Source organism: Hyperolius riggenbachi, chromosome 4, assembly GCF_040937935.1.
Source record: "Hyperolius riggenbachi isolate aHypRig1 chromosome 4, aHypRig1.pri, whole genome shotgun sequence".
Classification (NCBI taxonomy): domain Eukaryota; kingdom Metazoa; phylum Chordata; class Amphibia; order Anura; family Hyperoliidae; genus Hyperolius; species Hyperolius riggenbachi.
The window spans coordinates 150,969,262-150,990,241 of NC_090649.1; the positions used below are offsets into that span (position 1 = coordinate 150,969,262).

The 20,980-nt window shown below is 41.3% G+C and overlaps 1 protein-coding gene across 1 annotated transcript in view; it reads left to right on the plus strand.

The window, feature by feature from the left end:
- Window positions 1–17,806: 17,806 nt before the first annotated feature.
- PCOLCE2 (procollagen C-endopeptidase enhancer 2) overlaps window positions 17,807–20,980 on the plus strand; it is an 83,500-nt gene continuing 80,326 nt past the window's right edge. The window contains exon 1 of the mRNA XM_068279250.1: window positions 17,807–18,014. Coding sequence (XP_068135351.1) covers window positions 17,938–18,014 — 77 coding nt within the window. The 5' untranslated portion in view covers window positions 17,807–17,937. The remainder of the gene's footprint in view (window positions 18,015–20,980) is intronic.

A 20,980-nucleotide genomic window follows, 5' to 3' on the forward strand; every position in this document is an offset into this window, starting at 1 on the left:
GATTCCTTAACTCTCATTGGTTGGTTAGGATGACCTTAAGGCTGCTTTCACAGTGGGACGTTACAGGCGCACGTTAGAGCAGCCTGTAACGCACCCCACCGCACAGCAATTAAAAATCAATGGGCTGTTCACAGTGCCCACGTTGCGTTACATTGTAACGCAGCACGTCCTGATAACGTACTGCATGCAGTACTTTACACACGGTTAGACTGTTTGCACATGCTCAGTATGGGTGGGTTTTTTTATTTTGGGGGCGAAGAGGAGGCGGGGAGAGGCCGCTACGTAGCCAGGCACATGGCTACTTAATATTCACTGCACTTGCAGTGTTTTCTTCTTGGAGCGGCCGCTGATTGGCTGGCGGGACCACGTGATGCGGAGAGCTCCGCTCACGTGGTCTCCGCAGTGCCTCCGACAGAGCAGGCTCACCAAGAGCTGCTTGTAGCGCGGCTCTTGGTAGCGTCCTGCTCCAACACCACCAGGCGTTGCGTTAGAGGCACCTTATGCGACCTTAACATCCCCTAAAACGCAACGTCCTGGTGTAAAACCAGCCTTAACCACCACTGGGGAGCTGGGAGCCAGAGGAGGAACATGGCTGGGCAATGCATTGTCTCTCTCCAGCAAAATAAAGAATTGGCCTTGTTACAACAAGTGCTTCTTAACCTTAACACATCTTAAAGACAAACTCCGACCAAGAATTGAACTTTATCCCAATCAGTAGCTGATACCCCCTTTTACATGAGTAATCTATTCCTTTTCACAAACAGACCATCAGGGGGCGCTGTATGGCTGATATTGTGGTGAAACCCCTCCCACAAAGAAATTCTGAGTACGTACTCTTGGCAGTTTCCTGTCTGTGAACCCTGTTGCATTGCGTGAAATAGCTGTTTACAGCTGTTTCCAACTGTCAAAACAGCAAGCAGCAGCTACATCACTTACCAGCAGTAAAAATGTCACCATATGATAAATGTCAGAATATAAATCAGGGCTTTAAAATATTTTACAATGGGCAAACACTGATTAAATCATTTATACATAATTATTGTAAAAATGAAGCATTTTTTATTACATTATTTTCCCTGGAGTTCCTCTTTAAGTGAGAGGGACATGGAGGCTGCCCTATTTATTTCCTTTTAAAAAGACCCCGAGGTGGGTTTTAAAAATCCTAATTGCGCACAGAGGCAGGGTCTGCATACAATGCCCAGCCTCTTTTGCTATATTGTTCTCCCCCAGACCCCCTCTGTGCTCTGCTTGCCACCATAAATCAAACCGCTGTGCTAGCAACATGTAGCGTGTCGATAGCCGGATGTTTACATGGCCACTGTCACTCTCTGCCGCTCCCCCGTCTCCTCCATATCGACGCTCCCGCCTGCGTCCCTTCCCGCTGATTGGAGGGAAGGGATGCAGGCAGGACGCGGCAATATGGAGGAGGCGGGGGAGCGGCAGAGGCCATGTAAACAGTCAGCTATCGACACACTGCGTGTCGCTAGCACGGCGGTTTGATTTATGGGGGCAAGCAGAGCACAGAGGGGGTCTGGGGGAGAAAAATATAGCAACAGAGGCTGGGCATTATCTGCAGACCCAGCCTCTGTGTTCAATTAGGATTTTTAAAACGCACCTCGGGTTCTCTTAAAAGAATACAAAAATTGCCTGGCTATCCTGCTGATCATCTACCTCTAATTCTTTTAGCCATGATAGACCCTGAACAAACATGCAGATCAGATGCTCTGACTGAAGTGTGACTAGATTAGCTGTATGCTTGTTTCTGGTGTGAATAAGACACTACTGCAGCCAACTAGATCAGCAGGATGTCAGGCTACTAGTATTGTTTAAAAGTAAATAAATATGGCAGCATTCATATCCCTCTCACTTTAGGTTCCCTTTAAAGTGAACTGCTGTGAGCTGTGAGTGAAGTATAAGGGGTGAGGGAGGCTAATAGATTGATAAGGAGGCTCCTCTGTGTGGAACATTGTTCTGCAGTGCACTGAACATTGGGGTATACTCAGAAAAGATTGGTAAAATTAATGCACACGGATAGCACACATATAATTTACTAGTCTTTACCAAAAATACGTACTGTATTTTTTGGACTATAAGAGTTACTTTTTCTCCCCCAAAAGTGGGGAAAAAGTCACTGCATCTTATAGTCCAAATGCAGGCAGTTCCTGACTTGTGAGCGCCTGCCAATACAAACCTCCAACCTGCTGCAATGTCGGGAGCTCCCTGTACTATGTCCATGCAGAGGAGGACACAGGGGGACCAACGGAGGACACGGGACACAGGGGCATAGAGGAGGACACAAGGAGACACAAGAGGTACAAGGGGGCATACTCCACAAGATGCCCCTTTACCATGGATGCACCAGGTTTAGTATACAGTATATATATATGTTTGCCCTCGGTTTTTGTCCACTAAACCTAGGCACATCTTATGGTCTGAAAAATATGGTAACTCACTTTACATCATTTGAATAGCTTTTGGTATACACAGAATGAGTACATTGCTTCTATAATATGCATTACACATGTAAACTTTACTGCAGTGACCTTTTGTGAATAGACACCATTATGACAAACAGGCACTTAAATTGTGCATATGCTCCGCCTGTTTATCCTGATTTGTTTTGTGTGGGGTTTTTTTTTTTTTTTTTTTTTAGCTTTGCTGACAAGTAAGCTGGATGTGTATAGGTAAAGCACTGCAAATGTAGGGGCAAACTCTCATACATACCTTATCCTGTATTGTTCATCTTTATATTCTAGTTTTTATAACCTTTTTCTCTGTGACTCGGGTACTTTAAAGAGACACTGAAGCGAGAAAAAAAATTATGGTATTATGATTTGTATGTGTAGTACAGCTAAGAAATAAAACATTAAGATCAGATACATCAGTCTAATTGTTTCCAGTACAGTAAGATTTAAGAAACTCCAGTTGTTATCTTTATGCAAAAAAGCCATTAAGCTCTACGACTTTCAAAGTCGTGGAGAGGGCTGTTTTATGACTTTTATTATCTCAACTGTTCGTAAATTTTTTACTTTTCCTCTGCCAGAGGAGAGGTCATTAGTTCACAGACTGCTCTGAAAGAATCATTTTGAATGCTGAGTGTTGTGTAATCTGCACATATTATAGAATGATGCAATGTTAGAAAAAACACTATATACCTGAAAATAAAAATATGAGAATATTTTCTTTGCTGCCAATCTTCTAGTAATTATTCATAGTACACAACCAATTCATTATATCATATATTTTTTTTCGCTTCAGTGTCTCTTTAACCACTTAAGGACCGCAGTCTTTTCACCCTTAAGGACCAGAGCCTTTTTTCCATTCAGACCACTGCAGCTTAAATGGTTTATTGCTCAGTCATACAAGCTACCATCTAAATGAATTTTACCTCCTTTTCTTGTCACTAATACAGCTTTCTTTTGGTGCTATTTGATTGGTGCTGCGATTTTTACTTTTTATTCTATTCATCAAAAAAGACATGAATTTTGGCAAAAAAATGATTTTTTTAACTTTCTGTGCTGACATTTTTCAAATAAAGTAAAATTTCTGTATACATGCAGCGCGAAAAATGTGGACAAACATGTTTTTGATTAAAAAAAACCCATTCAGTGTATATTTATTGGTTTGGGTAAAAGTTATAGCGTTTACAAACTATGGTGCAAAAATTGAATTTTCCCATTTTGAAGCATCTCTCTCATTTCTGAGCACCTGTCAGGTTTCATGAGGTGCTAGAATTCCAGGATAGTATAAATACCCCCCAAATGACCCCATTTTGGAAAGAAGACACCCCAAAGTATTCACTAAGAGGCATGGTGAGTTCATAGAAGATTTTATCTTTTGTCACAAGTTAGCGGAAAATGACACTTTGTGACAAAAAAAATAAATAAAAAAAAGTTTCCATTTCTGCTATCTGGTGACAAAAAAAAATGAAATCTGCCACGGACTCACCATGCCCCTCTCTGAATACCTTGAAGTGTCTAGTTTCCAAAATGGGGTCATTTGTGGGGTGTGTTTATTGTCCTGGCATTTTGGGGGGTGCTAAATTGTAAGCACCCCTGTAAAGCCTAAAGGTGCTCATAGGACTTTGGGCCCCTTAGCGCACCTAGGCTGCAAAAGAAATGTCACACATGTGGTATCGCCTTACTCAGGAGAAATAGTATAATGTGTTTTGGGGTGTATTTTTACACATACCCATGATGGGTGGGAGAAATATCTCTGTAAATGAGATTTCTTTTGATTTTTTTACACACAATTGTCCATTTACAGAGATATTTCTCCCACCCATCATGGGTATGTGTAAAAATACACCCCAAAACACATTATACTACTTCTCCTGAGTACGGCGATACCACATGTGTGACACTTTTTTGCACCCTAACTGCGCTAAGGGGCCCAAAGTCCTATGAGTACCTTTAGGATTTCACAGGTCATTTTGAGGCATTTATTTTCTAGACTACTCCTCACGGTTTAGGGCCCCTAAAATGCCAGGACAGTATAGGAACCCTACAAGTGACCCCATTTTAGAAAGAAGACACCCCAAGGTATTCCGTTAGTAGTATGGGGAGTTCATAGAAGATTTCATTTTTTTTTCACAAGTTAGCGGAAATTGATTTTTATTGTTTTTTTCACAAAGTGTCATTTTCCACTAACTTGTGACAAAAAATAAAATCTTCTATGAATTCCCCATACACCTAATTGAATACCTTGGGGTGTCTTTTTTCTAAAATGGGGTCACTTGTGGGGTTCCTATAATGCCCTGGCATTTTAGGGGCCCTAAACCGTGAGGAGTAGTCTAGAAACCAAATGCCTCAAAATGACCTGTGAAATTCTAAAGGTACTCATAGGACGTTGGGCCTCTTAGCGCACCTAGGTTGCAAAAAAGTGTCACACATGTGGTATCGCCGTACTCAGGAGAAGTAGTATAATGTGTTTTGGGGTGTATTTTTACACATACCCATGCTGGGTGGGAGAAATATCTCTGTAAATTAAAATGTTTTGATTTTTTTTACACACAATTGTCCCTTTACAGAGAGATTTCTCCCTCCCAGCATGGGTATGTGTAAAAATACACCCCAAAACACATTATACTACTTCTCCTGAGTACGGCGATATCACATGTGTGACACTTTTTTGCAGCCTAGGTGCGCTATGGGGCCCAACGTCCTATTCACAGGTAATTTTGAGGCATTTGGTTTCTAGACTACTCCTCACGGTTTAGGGCCCCTAAAATGCCAGGGCAGTATAGAAACCCCACAAGTGACCCCATTTTAGAAAGAAGACACCCCAAGGTATTCCGTTAGGTGTATGGTGAGTTCATAGAAGATTTTATTTTTTGTCACAAGTTAGTGGAAAATGACACTTTGTGAAAAAAAACAATACAAATCAATTTCCGCTAACTTTTGACAAAAAATAAAATCTTCTATGAACTCGTCATACACCTAACGGAATACCTTGGGGTGTCTTCTTTCTAAAATGGGGTCACTTGTGGGGTTCCTATACTGCCCTGGCATTTTAGGGGCCCAAAACCACGAGGAGTAGTCTGGAAACCAAATGCCTCAAAATGACTGTTCAGGGGTATAAGCATCTGCAAATTTTGATGACAGGTGGTCTATGAGGGGCCGAATTTTGTGGAACCGGTCATAAGCAGGGTGGCTTCTTAGATGACAGGTTGTATTGGCACTGAAGTGCAGGAATGTTCTCAAATCATGACCTGGACATGGCAATTAAGTCGTACCAGCAGTGATCAGAAAAAAAATTTCTGTCACTGCGGTGGGGCGGGTGAGGGTTTGGCCGGGTGATCAGAAGCCCGCAGGGGGCATATTAGGGCCTGATCTGATGGGTAGCAGTGACAGGTGGTGACAGGGGGTGACGGGGTGGTTGATAGGTGATCAGTAGGTGATTACAGAGGAGAATATATGCAAGCAATGCACTGGCGAGTTGATCAGAGGGGGTCTGGGGGGCTAATTTAGGGTGTGGGCAGGTGATTGGGTGCCCGCAAGGGGCAGATTAGTGTCTGATCTGATGGGTAGCAGTGACAGGTGGTGACGGGGTGATTGATGGGTGATCAGTGGATGATTAGAGGGGAGAACAGATGTAAACAATGCACTTTCAGAGGTGATCTGAGGGTGGGTCTGCACGCAATCTGAGGGTGTGGGTGGGTGATCAGGTGCCCACAAAAGGCAGGTTAGGGTCTGATCTGATGGGTGGCAGTGACAGGTGGTGACAGGGGGTGATTGATGGGTGATTGACAGGTGGTCAGTGGGTGATTATAGGGAAGAATAGATGTATACAGTACACAGGGGGGAGGGTCTAGGGAGGATCTAAGGGTGTGGGGGGTGTGTGTTCAGGAGCCCCCAGGGGGCAGTTTAGGACCTAATCTAAAAAATAGTGTTGAGATAGTGACAGGGAGTGATTAATGGGTGATTAGGGGGGTGATTGGGTGCAAACAGGTGTCCCAGGGGTGGGCAGGGGGGGTCTGATGGGTGCAGTGGGCGATCAGGGGGCAGGATCAGTGTGCTTGGGTACTTACTAGGAGGGCTGCAACCTGCCCTGGTGGTCCCTCAATCACTGGGACCACCAGGGCAGGAGACAGCCTGTATAATACGCTTTGTATACATTACAAAGCGTATTATCCGCTTTACATGCGGAAGATCGGGGGTTAACAACCCGCCGCCGCTGCTAATTGGCTGGCGGGTTGACGTCGCGGGTGGGCACATCCAGCATGCGATCCCCGGCCAGCTAGTCCGCAACGAGCCGCCGCCGATCGGCGTATTGCGCGGTCGTTGCGGGCTCCACTTTGCCGCCGCCCCTAGGTAGGGGCGGCCGGCAAGTGGTTAAAATCACAATCCAGTTATATATATATATATATATATATATATATATATATATAGAGACATATATATATATATATATATATATATATAGATCTATATATATATAGATCTATATATATATAGATCTATATATATATAGATCTATATATATATAGATCTATATATATATAGATCTATATATATATATATATAGATCTATATATATATATATATAGATCTATATATATATATATATATATAGATCTATATATATATATATATAGATCTATATATATATATATATATAGATCTATATATATATATATATATAGATCTATATATATATATAGATCTATATATATATATAGATCTATATATATATATAGATCTATATATATATAGATCTATATATATATAGATCTATATATATATATATAGATCTATATATATATATATAGATCTATATATATATATAGATCTATATATATATATAGATCTATATATATATATATAGATCTATATATATATATATATAGATCTATATATATATATATATATAGATCTATATATATATATAGATCTATATATATATATATATAGATCTATATATATATATAGATCTATATATATATATATAGATCTATATATATATATATATAGATCTATATATATATATATAGATCTATATATATATATAGATCTATATATATATATATATAGATCTATATATATATATAGATCTATATATATATATATAGATCTATATATATATATATATATAGATCTATATATATATATAGATCTATATATATATATAGATCTATATATATATATAGATCTATATATAGGTGGTTGGGAGGGGATCAAGGGATACATGGGGGGGAGAGAGCTGGAAAAAAGTTTATTTTTACTCTAAAATCGCACAGCCTGTCACGGCTGCAGGCTGTGCGTCTCTCCCTGTCACACAAGATCCACAGTGACAGGGAGAGGGAGGCGGAGAGGGAGGCGGAACGGCAACTATGTTGCCTTTCGGAGGGTGATCGCTGTGATTGGCTCACAGCGATCACACGGCAGGGAGCCAATCAGTGACGGCTCCTGCCGATACCCGGAAGCCTTAGCTGTCATAAGACAGCTAAGTGCAGCCGGTTCGGTGCGCGCGATCGCGGCGGGGAGCGGCGGCGCCGGTGATAGAGATCTACGCCTTGCCAGCCAGGAGCCCATCAAAACAGGGCGTAGATCTCTATCACTGCGGTCCGGAAATGGTTAAGGAATTTAGTGCTGACTCATCTTACAGAATTCCAGTCATTACAGACTGACATTAGAAAATGGCTATACTTTAGCACAAGCCAGATAACAAACATAGAATTATCCTTACTTTACAAGAACATAATGTTTACTGTAATGTTAAACATATGTCCAGTCGCTGGTTTGTGTGACAGTGTTATTAAACACAGCCCGGTCCAGGTGGGAGCTGTTAGTTGATTTAGCTGTGTGTAATGACAAGGCACGTGTGTAGCAAACACCAAGGATCACGAGCTGTTGCTGTGCTGAAAGACATGGTGTAGTTAGAGCTGCTGCTTTGACTTGTTTTCATTTCCAGCTTATTACTGCTGCCACGACTGTATTTTATGAATGGGTGGTATTTTGTGAGGTGGCCTACCAGCATTGTTGCACTATGTATACTCCTAAAGGTGGCCATACACTTATAGATTTGCAGTAGATTCGACCATCAGATAGATTTCTGTCAGATGCTTGTCAAGTCCAATCTGACAGGAATCTATCTGATGTGTGCCACACTCTAGGAACAGATTTCCAATAGATTTCAGAATTAAATCTATTGGAAATGATCTAAATGCATTACTGGACCATTAGATCCAATGCAACTCTATGGGCCATCAATCTGCTGCCAGCAGCAGATCGACCTAGATTTTCCATCCTGTCAGATAGATCAAATCGATCGAAAACAATCAAAATCGGCCGCAAATCGATTGAATAGGGAATTTGATAGAATCGATTTCTGATCGATCGATTCTATAGAATCAATCGATCGATCGATGACTTAAATCAACCAGTGTATGGGCCCCTTTACATATAAATCTCACTGGACCAGGCAAAGAAAAGAAAGTGGCTAATCTAGCCCACTAATTATCAGGATGTTAATCAGCTGTCAGGTACTTGATACCATCTGAGCCAGGACATGGTCTTTCAGCATCCAAGGCTGAGACACTAAAGTGCACCCCTCCATCCCTCCCACAGCAGCCGTCACCCACTGATTGCTATTAGACAATCAGGGCCCCCAACACCTTGATCTCTAGTTATCTGGCTTGTATCCCCCTTTCTTATTTCTCAGTGCTTCAAACACCAAAGGGGAATGATAATTGAGTAAATTGTTGGCCTGAGGCTGGAGCCTTTCTCGCCTCTGCCTCGGCCCAGCCCGGGATACAATGCTAGCGGCCTAGACTGGCTAATTCCTTTTTCTTTCTGGATCTGTGGAAACTTGCATGCTTGGAGAATTTTTCATTCAACATTTGTGATCAGTAGAGATTTGTGAAGAAACTGTTTTCCGAGGATTTTAGAATACAGCTCTAGCTGGCAGTTTACAGCTACAGACTTGTTAACCATCCCAGTATAAAGCATCCTCAAAGGACCACTAACGTCAAAAAATTGTAAAATGTTAAAGGGACTCCAAGCAGTGCAGAAACTATGGAAAGATGCATATCATTTTAAAGCTCTCTTTCTCCTCTTTCCAATGATATATAAACCGCCGCCCTACGCCTTTTAGTTTTCACTATTTTCGTGATTGAAATTGCCGCGGCCGCGATTTCAATCGCGAAAATAGAGAAAACTAAAAGGCGTAGGGCGACGATTTAGGTGTCGCCAGAAAGAGGAGAAAGAGAGCTTTAAAATGATGTCCATCTTTCCATAGTTACTTGCATTACACAGGACAACACTTTCCCCAGTGTCAGCAGCTCCATTCAGCAGAATGGAGCTGCTGACTTTAGGAAAAAGTCGTCCTGTGTAATACAATGTAACTATGGAAAGATGGATATCATTTTAAAGCTCTCTTTCTCCTCTTTTTGGCGACACCTAAATCGTCGCCCTACGCCTTTTAGTTTTCTCTATTTTCGCGATTAAAATCGTGGCTGCGGCAATTTCAATCGCGAAAATAGCGAAAACTAAATGGTGTAGGGCGGCGGTTTATATATCATTGGAAAGGGGAGAAAGAGTGCTTTAAAATGATATGCGTATTTCCATAGTTTCTGCACTGCTCGGAGTCCCTTTAAAGATATAAATATAAAATGCACATTTTCTCTCAGAGGAAAATGCATTATAAATTAACGTTTTCTTATGTTGCTGTCACTTATAGTAGGTAGTTAAAAGCAGGACAGATCTGACAGATTTTGGGCTTGTCCATTTCCACATAGGGGTTTCTTAAAATTACATTTATTCTTTGTAAAAACACTCACTGGAAAGGATCTATACAAATATGTCACCTAGCTTCCCAACTTGTTTGTATATTAAGTAGACTAGGCAACTGCAGTATAGTAAGTAAATAAAGAAATAACTGACAGCCCCCCATGAGGGGATGGGCTAGTCCAAAACCTGCACGATTTAAAATTTTAAAAATTGTTGCAATAGTTAATCTTTAAAGCGGTATAAAACCCTGACATAATATTCAATAAAAACATGTTTTTCTACTTTGTATATGCCATACGGTTAACATATTTGCTTTTGTGCATAAGTATTATTATTCATTTAGAAATTACAAGTACATTTTTTTTGCTCTGAGAGCTGCCTTTGCATTTTATACATAACTGGTTTTATTCATCTTGTATTGAAGGCAGAAATGCTTTCTGATTGTCTGTCTGTGTTCAGGAGAGTCTGCACAGTCAGAGAATGTGTTACATTCCTCACTTGATACAATTAAGTAAACACTAGATAACATTATCTCCAGTTCGGGTGCGTCCAGCTTTCTCTGCACTGAGCTTGTAACTCCTATGTTTAACTAATTGACTGCTGTTCTAGTAAAAAAAAATGGTGGTAGCACATAATATGCTGTAAATAATCTTTTAGAGCAAAGAAGAAATGCTGGGTTTCATTCCACTTTAAGGACCAGGCCAGTTTTACATTTTGATGGAATGTATGCCAAAATAAATAAATTAATAAAAACTACACTGAAATAAAAATAAAAAAACAGATGATCAGCAAAAACAGCTATCTTGCCTAGAGTTCCATATCATTGTAATCCATTTCTGTTCTGCTTACATCACATCAGAATCTAATGACCATAAACTGGGCACAGGTTATCCTTTACGTGGCTTAGAGGCTGTTTTTGCAGAATCCAAACAAATAGGTAGATTGTATCAGATAACGGCGGGACCTCTCCAGTTTGGTTGATGTAGGCATGAGTCCTGACTCAAAGATTATAAGAACTAGGGATTATTCTTACATTTCCCCTCTTTCGTTTTTTAATTAAAAAAAGCTTAAAACACAGGTCAAACATGCCTGAACTGCAATGCTAAACAGAGCACCAGAAACCAAAGTATACGTTTAGCACTGGTACCTGGGCAGTGAGTTAAGCTTGCTAAAAAATATCTAAGTTAAATTACCAGCTTGAAGGAACTGAGGCTGCCGTTCCAATATAGTGGCATGCATACCACAACAACACGACTCCTCTGAGGAAGTGGCAGTGAAAAAGGAATAGAAGGAACTCTAATATACTTAAGGTGCCCTGAACAGAAACCAACATGAGTGGTACTACAGACATCAGGAGAACAGGACAGGTAAGGAGCCTACAGGGATGAGGCAGGTACAGCAACAGTCACACTAATGTCCTGGCAGCCATCTGTGACACAGATACAGTTAATAAAAGTTACTGCATAATGAGTTTAATCTTTAACTCCACCTATGCTAACCAAAAGCAATCCTCATCAGATCATGTACTCTTTGCAAATATTGTAACAAGCTGTATTATGCAAAGTTGCCTACATCGCTCTAGAACCAGCCATAACATTTCACTGAAATACCTTCCTAGAAAAAAGCTGAGCCAAGAAGGTGATTTGGGTGCAGGGATCAGTAGGTGTCTAAAAAAATACCTGTAGAAAGAAAGTATTTGCAATCAGGTGCCCAAGCGGTGAGTTGGGCACCCGATGCATTACTAGTAACCTATTGGCTAAAGAAGTAGCCAATTGGATACTAGGTGTGTAAGGAACAAAGGAGTTGATCATCTATTTTGTAGACAATTGGCTACAATAATGGTCATTTTGGTGTGGGGCTGGGGGGGGTGTTAGTGTTGGGCATTACATGTGGGAGGGGTTTGTGTTAGGTATTAAGTGGAGGAGTAAGGTTTAGGCACTATGAGGAGAGAGTCCAAGTGAGAATGGGTGTTGGGTAAGTGCATGGTAAAATATGGGTAATGTAAATGTTGGATAATTGATTTCACTAATAGGTCCCAAGTTGTTTTGCTTGGTTGAAATACCCTCCAGACTAAGGGTCATCAACCCTAGTGCCCCACAAGGCTGCATACTGTCACTGATTCTGTTCTCTCTTTACACAAAAAACTGTACATCCTCTGCAAACTCTGTCAAAATCATCAAATTTGCTGATGACACCGCCATCGTTGGCCATGTAACTGAAAACGACGAGCAGGCCTTCTGTCAGGAGGTTGACAGAATATGCCACTGGTGTAAAGAGAACAAGATGGTCCTCAACACAGCAAAAACTGTGTTTGAGATCATCAACTTCAGGAAGCATGCAACCAAAACATCTCCAATCCACATCGCGGGCACTGAAGTTGAAAGAGTAGCTAGCGTCCACCTCCTGGGCACAGTTATCTCTGACAACCTGAGCTGGAAAGCCAACACCATCTCTACCCTGAAGGAAGCCCAGAAGAGACTATTCTTCCTTTGCCAACTAAAGAAGTTTGGCATTGCTTAGGTTCTCCTAAGGTCCTTCTACTCCGCCACTATTCAATCTGTCCTCTGTTCATTCATCCTGGTCTGTCAAGCTGGCTCCACCACTAGCAACAGATACAGACAGATACAGACTTCAGAGGATCATTAGATCAGTGGAAAGGATAACTGACAAACCCCTTACACCACTTGACCTCCTTCACTCCTCCAGACTGCACTCCAGAGCATTGTCATTGTCAATCTGTCCTATTGTTAAGCTTTTGTTACTGTACCAGGGTGTTGGTATTGAAAATCGGTTTTATCTTCTTCTTTTGTGCCCTGTATGTTCCCTGTATGTGCCAAAAAAACAATCCCAGTATGAATTGTACAATGGCACAATTCTGATTCTAACCTTCCTGTAAATTAAGGTAATCTCTGCCCTATACCTAGCCTAACATGTCCTCATCTGCTCTGCCTTTTTATGATGAATGCTGCATTTAGTTATAATGTCAGGGTTTGCTCCATCTTATAACATTCTGGGCCAAATTTACTAAATTTTGGTAAAATTGGCATGACAATTTTTCCATTACTTTTGCAGACTACACAGTGCACATTGCACAATTAGCTCAGCCCGTGTTACCTGAGCTACGTGAATGTTGCGCATGTAATGTGGGCTAAGCTAATTGCGCAATGTGCACTACATAGTCCACACAAGTAAAGGTAAAATTGCCACACACTGCTTGTGCATATCTGTATCTACATGTCCGTGTGTATTTTGCCTATTTCATGATACCGTTTTTATTTGCACTATAAGAGTAGTTTCTTTTAGATTTTGCTATTGCCAGTAATTTCCTTTGTCAGATCAAGAGCATAGCGAATCAACTTCCAAACTCACTCCATATGGCTGAAGCAAATCTCTTGGAACTGAGACCACTAAGGTTAGAATAACTTTTTACTATATTCTATATAAACTTTTTGTTTGTAAATGGTAAGGTGATAATAGATGCCTGTTTCCTATGGTTTGGAAGCTAATTATCTGCCTAATAATCAAGAAATGCAATTTGCAGTTTTTATAAGTTTTGGAAAGTGTCCCATTGCCTTCATGTTACACTTTCCAAGCAATCACATCTTGCTGGGAAAACAGCTACAGCGTAAGTAATCTATAATCCAATTTAGGCTCAGAACAATTAGCAATAATCCAGTTGCTGCTTTAGCTCATGAAATATGATAACTCCTCTGTTTAAAATCTTTATTTACAGTTTAACACCAATGTTACAGAACAATAACAGCGGTGAGGGAACAGTCCTCTGAATGTAACAGGCAGGTCAGACCAGCCCTGGAGTAGGTGACCTTTTGACTAGCTAGTTTGTGCCAATCATGGCTGTAACTTTCCATATAAGGGAAAACGTTTTTGTGTGTTTATACATAGTATCTGTTAATCAGACATGTTATCTTCGTCTTTGTAAGTTTGAACTATTTTACTTACATAATCTTAAAGGAAACCTGAAATATGTAAAAAAAAAAAGAGTTTAACTTACCTGGCGCTTCTGCCAGCCCCCTGCAGGTGCAGTGGAGATCGACTTGCGATACCGAAAGTAAGCCGCGGCAGAGGACCGGAGGATCATTCAGACACGGCGTGGGCACAGGGGGGCTGGCAGAAGCCCCAGGTAAGTGAAACTCTTTTTTTTTAAACATATTTCAGGTTCGCTTTAAAACTATCGCAGTCGCAATAGCTATTACATTTACACCAGGCATTTTCACAGTGATTTTGCTTTTCTATACTTTTAGCAGAATCACAATCACTATAAAATACTGCATGAAGTACATAGTCATGTCACTGACTATCCTCAGGAGCTCAAAATCTAAACTCTACCACAGTCTAATCCTACCGTATTATATTGTGCATGGCTGAGAGAGATCTTTTCAGGTTTGCCTCGGCCTTTTGTGATTTTTATTTAAATGACTGTAACCAAAAAAACAGTATCTGCAGTGAAGTTTTAAATACAATTAATGTACCTTAAGGTAGCTGCTGCGATTGAAGGGGTATATAACTACACAGTTTTTTAGCTTGAAGCCTCCCAGATGAAGTCCGGAGCTATGTTGCCATCCCCACGTGTTTCCACCCCCCGCCCCCAGCAGCTCGGCAGCCGCCTGTCGGGCCGCAGTTGCTGAGCTGGGATTGGACCACAGCAACGCAATTAAGGGTGGCCACAAAGCTCCAGCAAGGCTTCGGCCAAAAACTGCCATGGCTGGGTTTAACAATATTGCACATTTCCCTGCGAATGGGTGAGTAATATATCCATTCAATTGCTGAAGCCAACTTTATTTACAATAAGTATTACATTTATTTTATTTTAAACTTCACTGCAGGTAGTCTTTAAAAGCACTTTATGTGTCAATCAGCCCTAAAAGACAGCTACAATGTTTGTACAAGGGTTGGCAGGATCGGCACAAGTTGCAACCTGGTACCACTGAGGGTTAGGTGGCTTCCCGTGCCTCTGGACAGAGCTATAGTCCAACAATTAGAAATAAAGTAGATCTGGGCACCAGGTAAGTTGCAAATTAGGCTTCATGCTCCATGCTGGTCTCTAAGGAAGCGAGCGCATACTCACAAAACAGCTGTCAGATCACCAACACATCCACTTGTGTCTGTTTGCTGTGGGATGAAATAAAGTGGTGGAAGCCTAATTTGCAACTTACCTGGTGCCCGGATCTACTTTCTTTCTAATTGCTGGAAGACAGCTACAATTCTCTCCATTAAAGGAAAATTCTGTGTCATTGGGCTGAGGGTTAAATAATGTCTGTTCTTCAAAAGTTCTCAGCAACAAAACTTCCAAATAATGTCCAGATTTTGAGTTTATTCAGAAATCTTACCGATATCTGTGAATTAGTCAGAAAGATAATTACAGAAACAGGTGGCTTACATTAGGGCTCATGGATGGATCTAGACCAATTTACGCCTGGGGCAAGGTCAGGTATTGGCGCCTAAACTGCCATTCTCCACCCAGTTTTGGCGCCAAAAGTTCAGGTTTTGGCGCCTAAACATGAGGTTTTGGCGCCTAAACTGCCATTCCCCATCCAGTTTTGGCGCCTAAAGGTCAGGTTTTGGCACCTAAACTGCCATTCCCCATCCAAATTTTGCAGCCTTTTTAAGAATTCAACAAACTGCGCCTGGGGTAAGAGACCTGCCTGCCCCCCCCCCCCCCCCCAGATCCATCCCTGTTAGGGCCACACTGAGAAACAATACGCACTGCCCAGAAGAACTTATTGCTGATCATGGCTAGTGCAGGAGGAGCTGGGAGGTGCAGAGGATATGTCTCTCCTACGTCAATCAGTCTGCAGTGCAAGTTCATCTTATCTAATCATCAAGTCATAAATGGAGTTTCATAATTCCATGTCTCTTGCTTGGTATATATGAGGGTTTGATCTATACCCCGCCCCTACTTCTTATATGACCACACTCTGGTCTTGGTTGGTCTCTGGATAGTGCAGAGGTCAATAGGTGACATCTAGACAAGAGCGATCTACCTTATTGATAGTAGGGGGTAGCAAGTAGAGCTGAATCTAAGGTGGCCCACTAATGATACAATCTTGATTGTACAATTTCACTAAATTTACGTTGTAGAAGGGTACTCTGAGTGAATACACTTTGAACAGATACTTTATGTAGTCCCTCATATAACACAGAAGTGGTAAGATTGTATCATGAAATAGCTTTTTTTTTATTTATTTTTATATTTATTTACAATTTTGTGATTTAAAGGTGGATACATACATACATACATACGTTATTCTAAACTTTACCAAGCTGGCCATTTGTGGCCACACCGGCCAAGAATCAAGCATGTGTACAGATGACTTCACAGCTCATTTAAGAATGTTGATCTTGAAATGACAATGACCCCAACTGCATTGTTCCCCCTCCTTACACCTCCTGCTGAAAGTCACTCGATGGAGTGCTGAGCCATCATCCCTCCAAGTTTTCCCATTGAAACAGTACAAGTTGGTCTGCTATATCAGAGTGAGGCGTCTCGGTCCCTGAACTATGACCAGAGGGATTGAGTCCCAGTCCCTACAGGCAACCACCATTGTGCACATGTACACACCTTAAAGAGGAACTTTAACCCAGGATTGCACATCATTCCAATCAGTAGCCGATACCCCTTTTAGCATGAGAAATCGATACCTTTTCTTGAATAGATCATCAAGGACATCTCTGGCTGATATTGTGGAGAAACCCCTCCCACAGAGTGATGTCATCGGCATGGAACCTTGTTCCATTGTGGGAAAAAAACAGATTTTTTTCCTGCTGCCAAACAAGCAATATCTCCCTCTGTGCATTGAACGCACATTCTGCAAAGAACACCTGTCAGGACAAAAGATGTCGCCACCTGTGATAAATTTCAGAATGTAAATCAGAGAGAATAAAGATTTTACAATGGGCAAACACTGACTAAATAGTTTATAAATTAATATTATAAAAAAAAGCAATTTTATTTATTTAATTATTTTTACTGCAGTTCCTCTTTAAGTTCAGATTACAACTCCAAGTTTGGAAGCAGCGCAGGTCACTGTGCCAGGGACTGGGCTGTCTCACATGCATGCATTTCCCATCTGCTCAAATAGCCAATATACACGTATCATTTAATGATACATTGTATTGTTTCTACCTACAGCTAATAAGGTGCAACACAGCTCCTCCTCCTCCCTCAGACAGTATCCTTGTCCCAGGAATGTCCCCTGCAGCTTTGTGCCTCTCAGAAGCTGTCACATATTGCTGTAAATATTTACATTTGCTAATAGGGTGCTGGTGACGTTTCAGGGCTCTCCCAACGTGTCACTTCAAAAGCCATGTGTCGCAAACAGCCATGCCTGTGCTGGAATGTTAGACAAAGAAGAATCATATTATTGAATACACAAGTATTTTCCTTTCTAGGGGGGAACAGAGAAACTCCACCTATGATGGCAATGACAGATGCTCCCAGGTGTGAAGGGGTTAATGGTAGTCTTTGAAAAAAGAAGCAAAAGGGGAGGAGAGGGGAGGATCAGATTTTAGGGAGAACTGGATCCCCTCCTCCCCAGAACTGCAGGAACAAATGGGATATTCATCAGGAGTCTGTCTATGCCAGAGATCCTCCCAGAGGGAAATGAGTAAATGCTCAGACTATAGAGCAATCCTCCTTATAAAGCCCCTGTAACCTCCTTATACCTACTGTGTGTCTAGAGTGACAGACATGAGCCAGCGACTGACTGTGCTTGTCATCTGCCTGCTCCTAGCTGCTCGCAGCTCTGCACAGCAGCCCAATGAGAGGTAAGGAGAGCCATCAGCCCTGGGGGTACCCGCACTGTATCACACGCTGCTTGTGATCTCATCTAGCATGGAGTGTATGGAAAATACCTGTGATCAGTGCATCACTTACAGCGATATATATCTGGATCTGCTATTCTGCTCACATATGAATAATCGGCTACTATTTTATTATTGTTTTCTATTTGTTATTGTTATCAGGCTTCTCAATATTTATTCTTGCAGATGGTTTATTTTTTTCCAGCAAGGAGAGTGATGGTCAAAGTCCGCTAGTGACAATTGGATTTCTTTTCTCAGCCTTGTATGATGAGTTTTATTGGCTTCTATATTTATAACAGTTTTTTTACGTGATAATTGCCCCCGTGCATCGTATTGACAAGCCTGCATGACTGTAGTGAGTGTGTGAGTCAGACTGTCTCAGTCCATCCCATGCATAGAGCGTTCCCAACACGTGCAGCGCGTCTCAGTGGTGGTCCGCAGACTTTCCCTCGCATCATGCTATGAGCTGCTACTGATCGCTGTATGGGCAGTGGGCACTGGGTACTACAAGATAAGAAATAAAGGCATTTCTCGTGAATCACTGTACAAAGGAAGCTGCATTTCTGAAGGAACTGAGCTGATGATCGCTTTTTTTCAAATAGTGATGAGTGTCTTGGTAGGCTCAGCCTCAGTGACATAATCAGACACTGAATGTTATCTAGTTATCTTCAATTCATATGTCCCCTGCAAGTGATCCTCGCATTCCTTCTACTCTCAGAGCATTTGGCAGGTCACCCTATGACTCCTGCTGCTGCTCCTTTTCAAGATGTTGTGCTATGTGTCCTCCTAACGTTGGCTTTACCTAATACTTCATAGTAACCAGAGAGCACGTCTGTAATTGGTCAGTAGGGCTCACTCCCTTCCCTCATAAATCCAGGATTACATAATATCCCCTCACTTTCCAGCGCCCAGTTTCTCAGTATGAGTGTGCGAGTGTAAGTGCTACTTTCACTTAGATGTTGGGCTTCAGGCTTTGGGCTATAGTGATGTAAAGTATATGTGTATTCATTTGGCAATTGATGTGTGATGTGAGAGCTTTACCACCAATCCTTCAGTTGAGTCTGCAGTTTGCAATCTCGTGTCTTCTTGTCTTCATCTATTAGACTAGGTCTACAGGTGATGTGAAGTAAGTTATGTGGCTGTATCATATGATGTTTTACTGTATGTAGTGTGCAAATTTCAGCTTGTATCAGATTTACTGCTCATTATAAGAGAGGATGACTACAGATCTAGGAAATGAGAAGAAATAAGATGCCACTTCTCTTTTGTTCATATCAGAGAGAATTGAGAAATATTGTGTTTGGCAGGATCAGTTTTATACATTCTGTTTAGTGTCCTCCTGTCCGAGCACCAAAGAGAATATATTAGACATGGAAGGAGTGCATAAACCTTTTGCTCATTTTCAGAACACTGACGACTCTTTCATAACTGGATCTTAAAGCACCCCTAAAGTGAGAGGAATATGGGGGCTTGTATATTTCCTTTTAAACAATGCAGTGCCTCTAATACTTTTATCAATAGACTCTGAACAAACATGCAGATCATACACTGAGTGGCCAAAAAATTAGAGACACTCTCTAATAAAGAGTTGGTCCACCTTTGCTCTGATCACAGCTGATATTCTTCTTGGCATGGACTCAACAAGAGGATGATACTGTTGCTGAGGAATGTTGGCCCATGCTGACATAATTGCAGCTCTAGGTTGGGTCAGATTGGATTGTGGCATGGTGGCAAGAGCTTACAACAGGTATCTGTTCCTATTTTTCTGTGATACCAAAGGCACTCTTGATTGTCTCTTGCAGCTAAAGCCCATCATTTGCAAAGCCCATCTTGTTGTGCGTTGGGATATGCTTTGTGATGCACCTGCATTGAATTCAGCTGTAACTTGTATTATTGTTGCCCTTCTGTTGCTATGGACTATGCGTCCTACTTGCATTTCACCTCTCTTGTTCACCAGCCTTTTTTGACCAGAATAGTCCTTATTTCTTGAAGTTTTTTATTCTCAATTGCCACTCTATAAACACCAGAGATACTGTTGGGCGACAAAAATCCTAAAAAAAAGGTCATTGTTTCGGAGATGCTAGCACCAGCTCTTCTTGCATCGACGATCATCCCTCATTCACAGTCACTTAAAGTGACACTGAAGCCAAAAAAAATTATAATGAATTGTATGTGTAGTACAGGTAATAAATAGAACATTAGTAGCAAAGAAAAGAGTATTTTTATTTTCATTTAAATAGCTTTTATTTTTATAAAATTGCATCATTCTCTAATATTTGCAGTTTACAAAGAACACTCTGTATTTTAAACTGGGAAACAGAGCAGAGATAATGACAACTTCCCTGCAGTAAAATCTTATCTGAAGTTGACTTTCACTGTTTCTTTGATGTATAAGTATTAGAAAACAGGTTGTCTTCCACCTAAGTTGGGTTGGAGAGCTCAGAGACAGTGCTAGTGCTAGCTATAAGAAAAGCAAGTGGCGGTCTGGATCCTCACCCCCTACAGGGGCCTCGGGCTGGGCTCGGCATAAAGTAAGTATCCCTGACTGACTTCATATGCAGAAGTGACATCACTCGTCACGCTTTGCGCGTCGCTTCTTTCCAGGCAGGACCACGCCCATTTTGCTGCCTTTGGAGGTGGTGGCCACGAAATATGGGCCACACGAGGCCACAAAAACATTAGCTGCACAATATGAGACTTATATCTTTGCTACTAATGTTCTATTCCTTAGCTGTACTACACATGCAATTAATTATCTCATAAGTTTACTTTCACGTCATATTCCCTTTAAAGAGACACTGTAACAAAATAAAGTCCCCTGGGGAGTACTTACCTTGGGACGGGGAAGCCTCTGGATCCTAGTGAAGCTTCCCCTGTCCTCCTCCATCGCACAGTGGCATCGCTGGCTCCCTCGAAACCACAGCTGACAA